This window comes from Astyanax mexicanus, chromosome 3, assembly GCF_023375975.1.
Source record: "Astyanax mexicanus isolate ESR-SI-001 chromosome 3, AstMex3_surface, whole genome shotgun sequence".
Classification (NCBI taxonomy): Eukaryota; Metazoa; Chordata; class Actinopteri; order Characiformes; family Acestrorhamphidae; genus Astyanax; species Astyanax mexicanus.
The window spans coordinates 20,597,501-20,614,572 of NC_064410.1; the positions used below are offsets into that span (position 1 = coordinate 20,597,501).

The following is a 17,072-nucleotide window of genomic DNA, read 5'->3' on the forward strand; positions in this document are numbered from 1 at the left end:
TCACAGCCGTGATGTTGTTCGTGATAACACACAACCTCGAGTGTTTTATTGCTTTTATACAACAGTTTTTTTTTTTTTTATAAAATGAATAAAAATAATAAATCGAACTTTAAGAAATTAAGAATGAATATGCTTTAATATGGACTGTGCCTTCTGCCAAAAAGTAGTTCCACAACAACTGTAACAGAACTGAAACTTAACTACAAAACGATGTATGGTTTATACAGACTAGCACCACGAAAGATAGCATGAAATCAAAATAGGGAATAAGCGAAGATGGTAAACGTTAGAAGCGTGAAATAACACACTTACTCTCCTCTCCTGCTCCGTGGAGTCGTCTTCAGGTGAACGTTGCGTATTTTTTTAGCTTTTCTGCCTGTTTTGCAGGGTGGTGTTGGTTAGCATGCTGGCTGGACTGTGGTTAGGTTAGCGTAGCTTGCTTTAGCTCAGCATTAACTTAGCTTAGCATAGCCTGGCTGGTTAAGTTACCGTTCTGGCTGTCAGACGGAATTAGCAGAGCGATTTTTCTTCCCTTTTTTCCACGAAAGACGAGCCAGCGCTGTGGGCGAGCATGCAGTGGCTAAACGCTAGCCTGTGCTAAGCTAATGCTGCTGCCTGTGGAGGTGATGATTCAAAACAAGTCTTATAAACACTTCTAAACCAATCAGATTGTGAGGACGGAACTAACAGTTGTATAATAAAGCAACAATCTGTAAGTTTTGGGGAATTAGGGATTTAGAGACCTATCTTGTGAGTATGTGTTATTGCACTGAGCAAGTGGAAGAGTGATGTGAAATCTATTTTGGACTAAATTGTTTTGTTCTATTAAATTCAGCAAACCCACCAGACCAAACTTTTGTTAGGATATTTAGACGTTGCAGGGCTGGTTGTGAAGGGACACTGATACCGTTGGTTAGAATATTTTGTCTCCTCCCAAATCTGACCCTGCGTTCACATTGAAAAGCGGCAAAGCGACAGACGACCATTCATTTCCTATGGCAGGGCGCGATTTGTGGACGCAACAAACAACAAGAAGTAGACATTTAACTCTGACGCGGTAAGGCGACGTTCTAACCCGATTGGCTTCTAGCATTTCTTTGGACCTATCACATACAAGGAAGTCCGAGGTCCTCAAGATTCTCCTCTCTGAACTTTTGGTTCCTTTAGCATTTCCTTCCTACCACACAGACACGGCCAAGAATCTAGCAAGCTCAGGAGTCATAGCTACAGAATAAAGTGGCCAAGCGATTCCTCATATTTTATACCATATTTTCCCTCCAAAATGTATATTTTTCAAGTGGGACTAAAAATGAATGTGAATGTTATGTATATGTATTAAAAAAAAAAATCACCATGTCTTATTAAAATATATTTTTTAAACCATTTAATGATCTTAATTTAGTTATCAAATACGTATTTAATACACACATTTAATAAATAATACAATAACTCAATACAAAAATGTTGTGCCTTCCTTCATGTCGGAAGCTGGACCATGACACTCTCGCGCGTTTAGCCATGACACGCCCACAAGCCACAAACACCAGGCGACACGAGTGAATTGTTGCATTCTAGTGTGAACCCAGGGTTAGGGACTGCTTCTTTAAGTCTGTTTGTAAAGTAAAAACAACCTAAAATGTCTCCCAGAGGGCTGCAGTTGAAGATGATGATGATGATGATGATCTTTTTTTTTTTTTTTTTTTTTTTGAGAAACTGTATTCACTGAATTTGTTAGCCTGTAGTTTATGAATCATACATACAGTAGTAATCTTACACCCTTTGCTGCTTTTGTTGATATAAGCAATAAAGTGCACACACACACAGCTTGAATAATCTCTGTAGAAGAAGAAAAACATTGCACGTTGATTCAGGAGACTCTGGATCAGCCACACAGACGCTTAAGGTCACTGTGCCCAGTGCCAAACATCGGCTAGATAAGCAACAAGCCCAGAACTGGCCTACTGAACAGTGAAACTGTGTTCTCTGAAATGAGGCTCATTCTTCATCCATTAACTTCAGGACAATTGTGAAATGCCACTGTTGCCACTGTACCAATGTAGAAAAGTTGCCTATTTGGTTGTATATAGAGTGTAGAGTCGTATAAAATATGAAAATCAAAAGATTATTGTATACAGCAGTGAATTCGGAAAAATCTCTTTCTTATATATTCAAGGTAGGGCTGCGACTATCAATTACTTTAGTAATCGAGTACTCTACTGAAAAGTCGATTCGATTAATTGGGTAATTGAATAAAACATAAAATAAGAGATTTCATAAAATAAGAAATTTCACTTAATAATGAATGACCAATTTGTTTAATTTTTAAATTCACAACCTACATTTCCACATTGAAAAATGATTCCTGTGCGTAGGTGACGTAACGCTAAGCACGCTTTTTTACAGTAAAAGTCTGAGCAAAAATTTGTGCTCTTCGTTTTAAAATGAATTAAATGATTACTCGAGGCACAGAAAAAGAATCGATCATTTTTTAAAATCGAGTAACTCAAATTACTTGAGTAATCCTTTTACCCCTAATTCAAGGTAAATGTTTGAAGTGATATTACTGTAGCATTTTGGAGTAATAAAGGGTCAAACCTAGGAAAAATGTCTTCGGTTTTTCGTAAACCTGATAAAACAAGTCCCATAAAACAAGCAAATCAAACTCTTATCAAATGACACCATTAATTCCATGAAGAACCCATTTTATACTGTTAAAGATGTAAGTATCAAGTGAGATTGTAGCATTTTGGATTTATTGGGAGGTCAAATGGGAGGGGGGGCTGCTGAAAAGGAAAAGTCAAGTAAAGCTGCACATACAAAAAAAAAAGAAAAGTATTTTAAATTTCTAATGTCAGCTGTTAAATTGAGAGAGAGTCAACTGCCTCAGAATAGTTGTAGAATTTGACCTTTCTGCCCATCCTAATTGCATAATGTGTGTTTTTATATCTGTGTGACAATTCCTTATGCACATGTTCCTGTATTCAGCCTGTGGCAGCTTAGAATGTAGTAACACTTTTCACCGTTAGAGGGAGCTACCGTTACACAGTTGATTCTTTAAAAAAAAGTTGAGTTGTTTTGTACTTTTCCTTTTTTTTAGATAGAGATCACTGTTGCTTTTCCTGCTGTAAAAGATCATGGTGTTCTGGCATAAGGACACACTGATTTTTGAGGCATGGCTGCTGCGTCTCACAAAAAACTGTTTTTCATAATCTTCCATAAAGTCTCTGCCAGGATCACACAGCAGCCAAATTGCAAATTATAGATGCTGGCACATAACAACAACTTTAATAAACTTGTCATACTCTTTCTTAAGGTTCTTCTTTAGTTTACGTTATGTTTCAAGACACTTACTTAATCCTTTATACTTGATTTTCATGTTCTTTGACAAGGATGAAGAAGATTTTGACCACCCAAAATACAGCTCTGGATACAGCACTTCAGTTTCTTAATCAGTTTCTCTGACTATTTATAGGTATATGTTTGAGTAAAATGAACATTGTTCAAATACAAATATTGTCATTTAGAGCATTTATTTACAGAAAAGGATGAATGGCTGAAACAAAAAGATGCTTTCAGACCAAACATAATTTCAGAGAAAACAAGTTCATATTCATAAAGTTCAGAAATCAATATTTGGAGGAATAACCTGTTTTTTTAATCACATTTTGAATGCATCTTGGCATGTTCTCCTCCACCAGTTTTACACATTGCTTTTGGATAACTTTATGTCACTCCTGGTGGAAAAATTCAAGCAGTTTTGCTTGGTTTGATGGGTTGTGATCATCCATCTTCCTCTTGATTATATTCCAGAGCTGTATATTTATAATTAAATATTCTCAACAGTAACATTTACTGAGTTCAGTTGGAGCAGTGTGTAAACCTGCAGTGTCGAAACAAATCCTGTGCATGGTGTATATGATCGGGGTATGTTATAAGTAGCTTATTTTTTGACACAATCTATTTTATATTTTATACAGTTTTATTATTGACTTTAAATTAAGTAATTAGTTAACTGTGTGCACATATTAAAATGTGCACATGCTCAGTAGTCACATCACAGGACATGTCATGTCCTATAGGGCTAATTAAACCATACACTAGGGATGTGTATCGTCAAGAACCTGGCATTATATGAAGTATCATGAGATGGGGTTACGATTTAGTAGATCGTAACTGTAAACAAGGTGAGATATTTGTTTAGTTGAAAAAATAAAAATAAAACAGTTCATCTGGTATACAAGAGGTCCTGTCCTGCCTGTAGAGAAATGAGAACAGCACTTTATCTGAGGAGCTCCTGCTGCTGTTTCTCACTGTATGAGTGTTTTTATCCGAATAAAATAAAAAGCAACTGTACCCCTTTTAAATATATTAATACTGTAGCTTGAAGGATAATTTTAATGCACACTGAACTGAATTTAAATGTTAACTGGAGAAAGAAGGAAAACTGTGGCTGATTTTAATACTGTAATACCACTAACAGCTTTAAGAATAATAGGTTGATAGCAAGTTAAATTAATATTAAACTTGTGTCTAACTTGTGCAGTAGAGCTTTTGAGAAATATCTCTTTTGAATACTTACATTTTGAATATTGTAGGTATGTTTATAGTCTTTATGGAACTATTTAAAATGTTTAGTTTAGTAAAGGAAGCAGTGTTAAAATTGTTGGGGTATCTCTTTTTAAGAGATTTTGTTTTATATTCTTCAGCTGTTTTTCTGATGATGCAGAATATATGATTCCTTGATATATTGTGTAATTTTGTTGGAAAAAATAAGACCAAAATGAATCAAAGCCTTACTTAAAAAGGTTCTGTGTTTTATATTATATGTACTTCTAACAGTACAGTTAGTCCAAACCTATATAAAAGCCCATTTTTAATTTTTAATATAATTATATAATAATAATAAAAATACCATGATATACGTTTTTTTGGCCAAACCGCACAGCTCTGTCATTCATATTCATAAAATAATTTCTGAGCTAAAGAAAAGTTTCCTTTTTTGCACAATATAGCACATTTTCTATAAATTCAGTATTTATTTTTCATAAACTAAACACACAAAAAGACTTCTTTTTAACTACTTAATTGCACTCAACAAGTAAAGTGTTTTTATATTTTATTATACGTTTCATTTTATTGTGCAATTTGTTAATTAAACATAAAAAACAAAGTAGTAACATATTTTTCACTTTCACTTTTCAACTGAAATGAAATTGTGCACCTAACTTAGACTTAAACCTTTTTATGGTCACTATTTCTCAATCCAGGTTCTGTCTGCTACACATTTTCCATACTTCCTTTGCTTTAACCAACCCCTGCTACTCTGAAAGCACTTAATTAATGAGCTGAACAGTTGATTAGGTGGGCTGGGAGCAGGTGAATCACTAGGTGTGCAGGATCAAGACTGAGAAACTCTGTTTTATATGACAGGCGTTAATGCAGAGACTCTTAAATCAGCTGGAGGAGCATGAAGCCTGGGCTGTGGATCAGTGGAACTGTGTTATCACCGTTACTAATCACTCAGCATCAGTACCTGACCTCTTAAATCCTCACAGGAATGTTCCAGAATGAAGTGTGAGCTCTTCTCAGAGGAGCAGAGGCTGCAGTTAATAATACTCCTGATTTTAGAAAAAAACGATGGATCATGTGGTGTTTATTCAGGCAGATGTATGAGTATGAAGTTCTTCCCTTATCAAAAGCTGAAACTGAGTCAGTTTTTTTGTGTTTTTCCTTATACTCTGTTTATCTGAGCTGACTGCTGTGCGTGTGTCTCTCTGTGTGTCTGTCTGTCTGTCTGCCTGTGTCTGTGTCTGCCTGTGTGTGTGTGTGTGTGTAGTCCGTGCTGTCTCAGGCTGGCACGAGAGACAAACAGTTCCTCCCAAAGTGTAGTCTCTTCTGGCTGTGGGCTACAGAGTTAAACAAAAAACTAAGCATTAAATGGAGTTAAACAGATTTTTAAAAAGTTAAACAGCTTAAAAATAGTAAAACTTAGTTAATAAACATAAACAGTTAAACATACTTAAACAGGCTTTAAGAAATGTGAGCATAAAAGATTTAAGCATAATGTTAGAGTTAAAAAACTATTTAAATAGAGTAAAACAACTTAAACAGTTAAAAGAAAACTTTAAAAAGTTAAAACGAAGAGTGGAGAGTTTTCTGCAACGGTAAAATAGATAAATCATTGCTATAACATTTCAGAAAATGTTTTCTGTAATTGTGTTTTTTTATCATACAATTTTGGGCTTATTACAAAGTTTTACTTAAATATGAAGTAATTAAATTGAAGTAATTGTGAAATTGAAGCATTCATTGACTGTATTCCACCTGAGAATAGTGTAAATTCTTTGGAGCTTACTGTAAATGTGTGATTGTAATATATATCTTATATACATCAAATTATAAACATGGTAAAAGCAGTAACATTTAGTGGGGGGTGGGGGGGGGCACCTTATGTTACAATTTGATATATACAGGATTTCTTTTTCCTCATTGCATGACTACTTAATACTTTTAAGTAAATTGTCTGTAACCGTCTGAAATTATTCCTGCTATTTAATAGGCTATTTCACACTTTCTATTTAATTACAAAAAGAAATTATTTTATTTAATCGAATGATTAATAGTCTAGGGTAAAAATCTAGGGTTAATGTTAGGGTAAAGATTAGACAAGCTTCATCCACAATATTAAAACCAGCTCCAAAGAAAGTAGAAGCAAGAAGGTGATTTATAAATATTATGGGGAAACCAGTGTAATGTATGTGTGATGTGTTTTTGATCTACATATGTATAAAGTGTTATGTAAAGTATTTTTTAAATAGTTAGACTTCGCAATGCTTTATATAGTTTGCACACAGAAAAGAGTTCCCAGAGTGGCTTATCTGATATTCATATGCAGATGAATTTAAGTAATTTCTCTTAAGATAATGTATAATACAGAAAAAAGTGAAATGGTGAAAAGTTATATAATATCGTGTTAGTAAAATGAGAAGTAAGAGAGACTTAAATATCTAAAACTCTGTTCTCTGTATTACTTCTCGAAAGCTCTGCAGCTGGTGTTGCCCTGTGGTCGGGAGGCCATTGTGGCGTATCTGACCCAGACAGAGAGCACCAGATCAGGGAGCACTTAGTTTGAGCTGGTGGGGTCTCTCTGCTTGTGTCAGTATCTTGCATTATGAGTGCAGGGTGCTATTAGGGCTGTCCCTAACGATTATTTTTTAAACGATTATTCTAACGATTATTTTTTTCGATTAGTCGACTAATCTATTTATTGAGAAACATATTTAAATAATTGTTATTTTACGTTTTAAAGCAAACGATAAATTACTATATTTATATATAATAACAACAACAACAACAACAACAACACAAGCCTACTAAACCAAACCCCACACTTCTAATCACTTACATGTACAACACGTTTAGATCTATAACGCTAAAAATGAATAAGCTCCCATACACCACAACCGTGTGTTGCACTGTTTTCTGTGACCGCTAGATTTTGTGACCACGGGCAAGTAGTTCTCAGCAGACCGTGAGCACTGGCCGATTCGAAACGTGTTCGTTTCTAATGTTTACCCCGACTGGCCAAAACGGTTAAGTTTAGGGCTGAGGGTGAGGTGTAGGTATAGAAAGCTTCCGTTTTGCCAATGAACGCTCATAACCGTGAGCACTGGTCACAAAATTCCGACGGTGACAGAAAACGGTGTAACACCGCAGCGCTGACGGCGCTAGCTAAAATAACTTAAGGCAGCTAGCTTAGCTAAACACCTGAACTTATGAATAATGCTACTGTTTCTGGAAACTGCGAAATGCCATGCACAAATATAAACCAAAACTGTATAATTTCTGCCTGTGGCAGGTTTAAAACCTTTGGTAGACAGCCTTAAGTCTTTTTAAGGACACCCGCGGAGACCCTGATGTAAACGGTAACTTACTGTGTGACCCTGTGGACATAGTGCTCCTGGATGTTTGCGCTTCAAGTGCTCCTTTTGCACATATGGCAGAGGACCACATTGTTGCCCTTTTGCGTGAAATGCTCCCAAACTTTAGATGCCCGCTGGCGTTTTTTTGTAGCTGGAGATTGCTCTCCGGAGTCCATGCTCTCTAGAACTTAGATTCTCTGCCCGAACCCGACATGACCCGAGGTCCGACCCGAAATCCGACCCGGGCTCCAGAAAATAGTCCGAGATGTAGGCGTCTGTTTTTTAATTATATTTTTATTTAAAAAAAATAACGAAAACTGAAAGTGAAACTAAACTAATTTATTTATAAGCGCTGTTTTCACTACCGCAGTTCTACAGCGGGGGTGTTGTGCCGATTCTGTCCGCGAAGCGGGAGTCAGATTCAGCAGAGAGTCGGATTCGGCACAAACGCGGCGGCACCTCGCGGTCCGCGGTGTCAGTTGTAAGCGCTCGCGCTAGCCGCAAAATACGACAGAAAACACTGAGGGAGCTGCATAATTATGTATGGGACTAAAATACGCTCTCACCAGAACAAGCGAATCTCTCTCTCTCTCTCTCTCTCTCTCTGTGTGTCTCTCTCTCTCTCTCTCTCTCTCTCTCTCTCTCTCTCTCTCTCTCTCTCTCTCTCTGTGTCTCTCTCTCTCTCTCTCTCTCTCTCTCTCTGTGTGTGTGTGTGTCTCTCTCTGTCTCTCGCACGTGAACTCCTCCGCGTTTGACTTGCAGAACTGTGTTTAGCTGTTCTTAAAAATCATTTTAATTAAATAATAGTTCTATGCTTCTATGTTACCGTGTTAATTAACATAGTTCTGATCATATTTACGACGCGCCGACGCACGTTATGCAAATCGATGTATTTTCGTAATCGATGACATCGATTATGTCGACGCGTCGCCCCAGCCCTAGGTGCTATACTTCCACACTTCTGAGTTCTGCCTTTCGCATCCCATCATCATTATGTATTCAGTTCTAGCTAATGTCTAGAAAATCGATCATTGCCATTTGTGAATTGATTTAGAATTATCAAAATGCATCTAAGAATCTAAAAATTCCCCCACCCCTAGTGTAGGAAGGGGGGTGCAGAAGCATGGTGTGTCTCCAATGGTTAATCATGATTCTTAAGAAGAATCCATTTCACAAGCTTATGTAATACTCTAGTTTATTATTTCCACTGTAATAGAATATCTGAACAGGGCTCCGGACTAACACGGTCCCACTGTCCCAAGGGCAATAAAATGCCAGATGCCACAGAGGTAGATGCTCTGCACTGTCACCAGGTTTGATGAAGCTGTCTCATCATTAAGCTGACCTTATAAGAAGACTACGCTGCTCCTGTTCTGCCTTTCCCTTTGCAAACTTTCCACTGCTTTCTGTAGTAACTACACTAATAATGGACTTTTACTTTCAGTACTTGTGTAGTACATTTTAGAATAAACTATTACTTGCAGTAATACTTAAGTGCAAAATATATTAAATACTTCAGTACTTAAGTAGTACTAAATAAAGCACTTGTACTTTCACTACTTTAAGTCTGGATTTCTGGTACATCTGATTAAGGTAAAGTGTGTTCTTTTTAAACTGGTTAAGAACATTTAATGGCATCCTTTTTATTTATTATTCTTATTTATCAGCTGACATTTCTGAGCTGAGTGCTCCTTTCCTGCATGACTCATGTCAATGTTCTCCTCTCTGTGAAACACACTGCACAGTCAGTGCAGTCAGGAGACAGGTTTATTTTTTCTTTTTTTTTTTTTTTTCGTACACACACTCACCTGTCATTTACTCGGTCCCTCTGTGTAATCAGACACTGCTGTGATGTCACTTCCTGCCTGCCGGCGGGTTCCACCTCAGCTCGTCTCATCTTGCGGGCTCTTCTCGGATTACCTAGTCCGTCGGGAGGAAGGGAGGGAGGGAAGATTTTGGGCTGGTGGGAAGTGGAGGTGTGACGTTCCTGAGGGTCAGGTCCTTTGGGGGCATTGTGAGATCCAGTGAGGCGTTGTTGCACGAGTTATTCCTTTTCTTAAACACTTCCCCCTCCTGAAATAGTCCCCCTCCTCCGAGCCTCGCGTGAACTTTAGTCCTGAAAACTCTGCTGCGGGGAATGACAGGCATCCGAGCCTGCCGGCATACCTCAGCTCAGCCGAGTACCTTATTTACCAAGCCAGAGGGAGGGACCTAGCTGCTGAACGACAGAAAGAAAGAGAGAGAGAGAGAGAGAGAGAGAGAGAGAGAGGGAGGGAGAGGCAAAGTTAAGGCAGGACTTTAGAAGAGGAGAGAGAGGAAGAGAAGATCTAATGGAGGTAGGACTTTGAGGAAAGTGGGGAAAGAAGAGTGAAGATTGACTCAGGAATCGGCAATCGGGGCTCAGGATTCGATGCTCTTGGAGGAGGTGCGTTAAGGAATTGAGCCAAACAGGCTTGGGTTTCACTTCGGTCAGAACACTCGTACTAGGAGAGAGAGAGAGAGAGAGAGAAAGAAAGAAAGAAAGAAACAGAGGAGGAGATAAAATAGCAGGACTGTGCTTCACCCTCCCTGCTACAGGCCTCGTGACCGGGGGGTCTGTGGGGCAGGCAGGACTGGAGGGTGCAGGACTGGAGTAAGAGCATGGGCCAGGGAGCTAGCACTGTGACCCATACTCAGCATTCTACCTCCAGTACAGGTGAGTTTATCAGTGTTCCTGTTTCTAAGAACACACACACACACACACACACACACCGTGAGGCAGGTAGGCTTGGCAGGTAGGTGTGTACTGTTCCTGTGTTCCGGTTTGTAGTTTGTGTTCTCGACAAACAGAAGAAAGGCTACAGTTGTTAGTTCACCCATGAAGTGCCTCAGGAAAACAAACCAGGCTGAGCTGTGAAGCAGAAGTATTAAGTATGAAGTTTTACAAGCTTAAAGTAACAAGTGTGGGGCTGCCACTAATAATATTTTTAGTAATCGACAAATCTTTTTTTATTCTCCTCAATTTAGAAGGCCACTCAATTTATCCAACCCACTAATAAGGACTCCCAGTATCACTAGTAATGCCCCAACACCAGGAGGGTGAAACATACATGTGGAGTCAGCCACCACCTCTTTCAAACTGCTGCTGATGCAGCATTGCCGAGTAGCATCACAGATCGCTTGGAGGAAAGCGCAGCGACTCAGTTACTATACATCAGCTCACAGACGCCTTGTGCTGTGAGCTGCAAAACATAACCAAAGTTCCAAAATTAAAATTATATTAAAATAATGATTCAAGAAACGCAAAAACAGATAGTTAAGCTTGATAACTTAATCAAAGTGCATTGCAGTTCCAATTTAACAAATATTTGACACTGAAATTGAGATCTAACAGATTTTTATAATATTTTTATAATAATATGCATTGTAGATTATGCTGCTTAATCTGGTGTAACCTCCTTGTGTGGCACTAAATGCAATTTATTGTTTCCAGTAACTGTTAATTAGATCTGCAAATCGGCTTGGAGGAAATTTATATCATTCCACCAGGCTCAGCTCTGTTATATTGATGGGTTTTCTCTCATAAACTTCTGTTTCAGCACCTTTCATAACATTTCTGTTGAATTAGGGGCAGGTTGTTGATTTGGCCATTCTAGTACATTCACTTTATTCTTCTTAATTCATTATTTTATTAAAGAATGAATTGTTCCGTGTGAGTGCTTAGGGTCATTGTCTTGTTGCATGTCCCACCTCGGTTGTACTGGTCTCACACAGAGGCCATAACTAAACGATGGTTCTCGGTACAGTGTTTGTTTGCGTGTCTTGTTTGCGAGAGGGGGGCGGTGGCAGGCATAGGGTAGGTGCAGGAAAACGCATGCTGATGGAATGCAGTGGCTGTGAAATCAGGCATCCTGTGAATTTGTGTTTTGTTGGCTTGGTGGTGTTGCTGTGGCTGCTGTTGAATTCCTCTCTTCTTTTTATTTGAGATGTTTTGATGCACTTGTTGGTGCTTTGAGCTTTGAGGGTAAAAGCTTTTTCAAGCTCTACTCTTTGTCTGGTTCTCTTGGACGGGTTTGTTTCTCTCTGGATGGTTGGATGAAAGATCCTGGCTCTCGCTGGGTTGCGTAACCTTGCTAGAGCAGAGCTGTTTTTTTTTGTGTGTGTGTTTTCTGTGGTTGATTGTAAATAATAAACGGTATTGATTTGGTTTTGATTGGTATTGATTTCACCCACCACTAATTATCACATCAGGGTACTACTTTTTTCTCTTTTTAGCAAAATAAAAATTCACACTGTTCTCATTTCTCATTATATATCTACTAGAGACAGATTATATCTGTCCAGTGTCATTTATTTTACTTTAATTCTGGATATATGGAGTGCATTATTAGTTTCATGATATTCTGGATCCTTGACTTCTGTTACAATTATATATTTTTTTAAATATATTTTTTAAAATCTCAGTTAGGAGTGTGCCATATCATATTGTATACAATAATAAAATGTAATTTTCATTTTGTTGCAGTAGTGTATTCTAGAAACACTTTTTTTATTCAGTGTTTTGTCATATCGCCACGAGTATCGTTATCACAAAAATGCCATGAAATATCCTGATATTATTTTAGGGTCATATCGCCCACCCCTAGTATGGATTGCTTATTTATGGATCTCAGTTAGTTTAATAACCTGTTTCATAAAATGCAAACATTTCTTTTGGTTAGTATGACATTTTCTGTACTTAATGGGGATAACACTATAAAAAAGAGTAGGGCTTATTTCTGCTTAATGATTGTAAAATTATATATTATATATTCAATGTATTTTTCTTGATTCTGATTGTTTTATGGTATACTGGGTGACAGGGCTTTAATATAGGTTTGTATCTAACTGTAATGTTAAGAGTAGATACAGCTCTGGAAAAAAATGAGACATCTTGTGGAGGAGAACATGCCAAGATGCATGAATACTAAAAAACAGGGTTTTTTCACCAAATATTGATTTCTGAACTCTTAAAACTTTATAAAAATGAACTTGTTTTCTTTGCATTATTTGAGGTCTGAAAGCTCTGCATACTTTTTTGTTATTTCAGCCATTTCTCATTTTCTGCAAATAAATGCTCTAAATGAGAATATTTTATTTGGAATTTGGGAGAAATGTTGTCTGTAGTTTATAGAATAAAACAACTATGTTCATTTTACTCAAACATATACCTATAAATAGCAAAATTAGAGAAACTAATTCAGAAACTGAAGTGGTCTCTTTTTCCAGAGCTGTATATCAAACACTAAGGCTTTAAATTAAGGCTTTGATTACCGTTACAGTTAGGTTTACTTTGTCCCACAAAATTTCCTAAATATTTCAATAAACACTATAAAGGGACCTAAAATACTCAATGTACTCCAATGGATGAACCAGTATATCTCCCAGCACTAATCCAGGGTCATTTGTCTGTTTTTATAGACAATTCTGGCCAGATGCTGCTGGTCTCATTCATTACCACCCACACACAACTTCAGAAATGGATTGTCACATGCGTCCAACACCCACTATCAGATTTCATCATGAGCAGGCTAGCTAACCTAGTTCAACCTTACTCACAACATAACATTTCACAATGTATAACAGGTGTGGACATTCCTAAACCATCACCTAACGTAACACTTAATGAGCAGTCAATCAGTCAATTTAAAAAAGAAATATATCATGGGGTAGAGGTTTATATTCAACTAACACCACCTTACTGTGCTTTTATTTCTTCAAACTTGTACTGTATTGAAGCCATCAACATGCAGTTTAATCCAATACAGAAGTGAATTGTTTAGTACCCAAGTCAAATTTTAGGGTGCTGTGTGAGCATTTACAGATTGTGTTTATTACAAGAACCCTGATTTTCTTATACAGTCACACATTAGTTCATATATAAGAGTAGAAAAGAAAATGAAATACAATAAAGCAGGGGTCACTAATTGGCGGTCCGGGTCCGGACCCAGACATTGTCCAATGTGGACCCAAACTAATTTTGACAGTGTTCATTTAAAGCGGTGTAACTTTTCTTGTTCACACTGTTGCTCCCAATCGCTTTCTCCGCCTTTCTCTCGCCGCTTTGGGGCGTGTCACCTGAAGAGCAAGCAGCAAGAATGTGTAGAGTTGTAGTTCAGTGCTGTGTATAAACGAGACGCTGTTCTTTTTTTTAAATTGGCCGGTGAACCCTGCTAAAACATCCAGCTCAGAACCAGCTGGTCCTCAGTCTCTTATCTTACGAAAGGGTTTCATAAAGCTCAAAAAATCCAGAAAAAGCTGTAATCAGCTTCTCTTCCGTTTCTCACTCTGTAGTTCAGCCTGTGGCGTGTGCCGCCAAGCGAATAAAGTTGAAAATATCTCAACTGTTTGCCGCCGCTACCGGTCCCAGAGTTCTCGTCAGCGGTGCGAAAACACATGACGTTGCTGCAGTGTGTATTTTGCGGCGCAGTAAACATACAGTTCAATCACGTGTGGCGTAAGATCACAAAATGCTCTCCTCTGCCAATCAGATCTGTGCAGACCGCTGCTCCAGATAGTGAATTGGGACGCGGCCAGGAAAAACGCCTTTATAAAGAGATAGGGAGCCCGACAACTGGCGGAAAAACAAGAACTGGCGAAAACTAAAGACCCGCTGAGCGCGAGAGAGAGAGACAAGGGAGGAATGTACACAATATCTGGCCAGAGAGGCATTTTATTATTATTATATATTTTTTTTCATCATAGTTCAAATAACCTCACGGGTCAGATGTTTTATATATATATATATATATATATATATATATATATATATATATATATATATATATATATATATATATATATAAAATATAATATATAAGTTAACATTGGTCCATTCCAGACCTTGGACTGACGAAATTTTCTCCAACTGGACCATACTGAATTCTAATTAAATACCCCTTAAATAAAGTATTCAGTACCCCCCCCCATACATTAAAGATACATTTACATCTAAAGTGACTTTGATATTATATGAATCAGAAATATATATCAAGCTTTGGTAATGCTTTGGTAAATTTTTGTCTTACTAAACGTTACAAGTGTAATATTATTTTTCTCCATTTAATAATAATTATCTTTACCTGTCTTGAACCTTACCGGAAAATAAGCACCAAAAGTCACCAATCATGTTACTTTTTATACTTTTGTCTAAATTTAAGCCAACTTCAGTCATCTTCAGTCATTTTGATTTTGTGATTGCTTATTTTAAGAAATCTTACTACGAAAATGTATTATGTATATTTTGTCTTGTTTTTGCTATTGGACAGTGCAGTGTACATTTCAAGTCACTGTGATCTACTGTGGAATTCTGTGTCACAAGATTAACTTAATTTATTGTAGTACTGTAAAAATAGTGTTTAGAATTAAACGGTGCCCAAAGTCATGAAGTTCCTGTGTGTGTCAATTTACAGTGTCTTCTTTGGGTGCAGAGAAATAATACAAAATCGCATTTCATATAATGTATCCGTCATTTCAAATTAAAAGCCCTCTGCAGAGCTTTGTGATTGAGATTTTACGACGTAATAAAATTCTGAAGCCGTGAGAACAATAACATATGTAGCAGAAAGTTAGATTCGGATTACATTATTTCAAATACTGGATGGATGGATGGATGGAGCTGTAGCTGTAACACACCCATTCTATTTTAGCTAGGGCTTGGTTATTGAAATAATTTGTTAATTAGTTGTTTTATATACATTGAAAGTAAGGGAAGGGTTAAAACCTGCAAGGCAGTGATCCTCCAGGACCAGGATTCAGAACCTCTGGTCTAATACAGCAATTGGCTAGCTTTACAGTCCTGTCCTTTAATATCATCTTCCAGTTTAGTTAAGATATTTATAACCATATTAGTCCAGCAGTTTGTGCTGATGTTGACCCCATAACTATTCTAGATATCAGATTGGTGCCATCTCTTATATAATATCCTATTACTACAAATGGTGACCTTTTTTTATGGCTGAAGCTGCTGTATTTGTAAAAGAGGAGAGGGTCAATATTGTGGAAGGGTGTTAGCAGGAATCGTGCGTGTGAATATGTGTGTGGTTAAACAGTGTACTTCTAGATACATGATGTAGATATATTCAGAGGTGTCAAGTAACAAAGTACAGGGTTCGTACGGGTGCTTGAAATCCTGGTTCTGCTTTCTGTTTCCAGGTCTGGAAAGTGCTGGAATTTTGGAGAAAGTGCTTGAAAATGCTTGAAATTGTAACTGCATTTACTTTACAATAAATAATTATCTGACTAAATAAGTTTGCTTAAAGAGAAAAAAAAAATAAAATAAAATAAAAAAAAGGCTTAGCTCGTGCCTCCACGTATGTGACAACAAATTCCGGTTCTTTCTCGTAATCCAAGAGGAGTTGGCTCACGAGGAAACAGCTCTTTTTGCCCCCAGATGCAACATAGTTTTACCACTTCTGTGTGTTTTTTTTTAAATACGAACAGCAGGAGAGTTAGCTAGCTATGCTAAAAGCCAAACTTTGGATTTATCTAAATAACAACAGTAATAATCCGGGTTAACGTTACACGTACAATACAATAATACAGCGCCGGGGAACGAGCCGATCTCTGGGGCTGTTTGCCCGGCGTCAGCGCTGTGGTGGAACAAGGCGATCCCCAGGGACATTTTTAGTAAAAAAAAAAAATGATTGAAGGTTATTTGGGTACATTGATAGGTGATACATTTAGAATCATAAAACTTATTTTGCTTTAATTTAATCTCCTTCTGCTATTACCATACACAATTATGGTTGTGTTTACATAAACATAATACCATCTCTTGCAGTGTAACAAAAAGCAAATCAATAATTTTGAGTGTATGTTTGTATAAACGCACTCAACTCACCCCCCAATTTGACATATTACATTAACTGCTCAATCAAATGAATAGGGTAAACATGCAGTGAAGAATTTTGGTATTTAAATTGTGTGAAACCGACACCAATAAATCCATAATTCCTGCTATTTACAAAAAAAATCTGTTTCTCAGTAGCATAGTCGCTGTGAAGTGTGGAGAATTGTTTTACGATATATTGATTATCGCTGAATTGCAGTTTTAAGATATCACCATTATCATTAATTTACCACAGCTGAAAGGTGCTGGAAAAACTTCAAACTGGGCCTTGAATGTGCTTG

General features: G+C 37.3%; 1 protein-coding gene and 1 long non-coding RNA gene across 9 annotated transcripts in view; one reads left to right on the forward strand and one right to left on the reverse strand.

Moving 5' to 3' along the window:
- Nucleotides 1-17,072, forward strand: part of phactr4a (phosphatase and actin regulator 4a) — a 104,116-nt gene that overhangs the window by 33,446 nt on the left and 53,598 nt on the right. For 4 of the 8 annotated variants that reach the window (XM_022682951.2, XM_022682956.2, XM_022682957.2 and 1 more), the window contains exon 1: nucleotides 10,106-10,617. The exons of the other annotated variants lie outside the window; for them this stretch is intronic. In XM_022682951.2, coding sequence (XP_022538672.2) covers nucleotides 10,563-10,617 — 55 coding nt within the window. In that variant the 5' untranslated portion in view covers nucleotides 10,106-10,562. Of the gene's footprint in view, nucleotides 1-10,105; nucleotides 10,618-17,072 lie in introns of those variants that run through there. 8 annotated transcript variants of the gene reach the window in all.
- LOC125799452 (uncharacterized) lies at nucleotides 5,780-10,106 on the reverse strand. Its single transcript, XR_007438421.1, has 2 exons — nucleotides 9,731-10,106; nucleotides 5,780-5,906 (listed from the first exon to the last, which is right to left on the reverse strand). It is a non-coding gene; the product is annotated as an uncharacterized LOC125799452 (long non-coding RNA).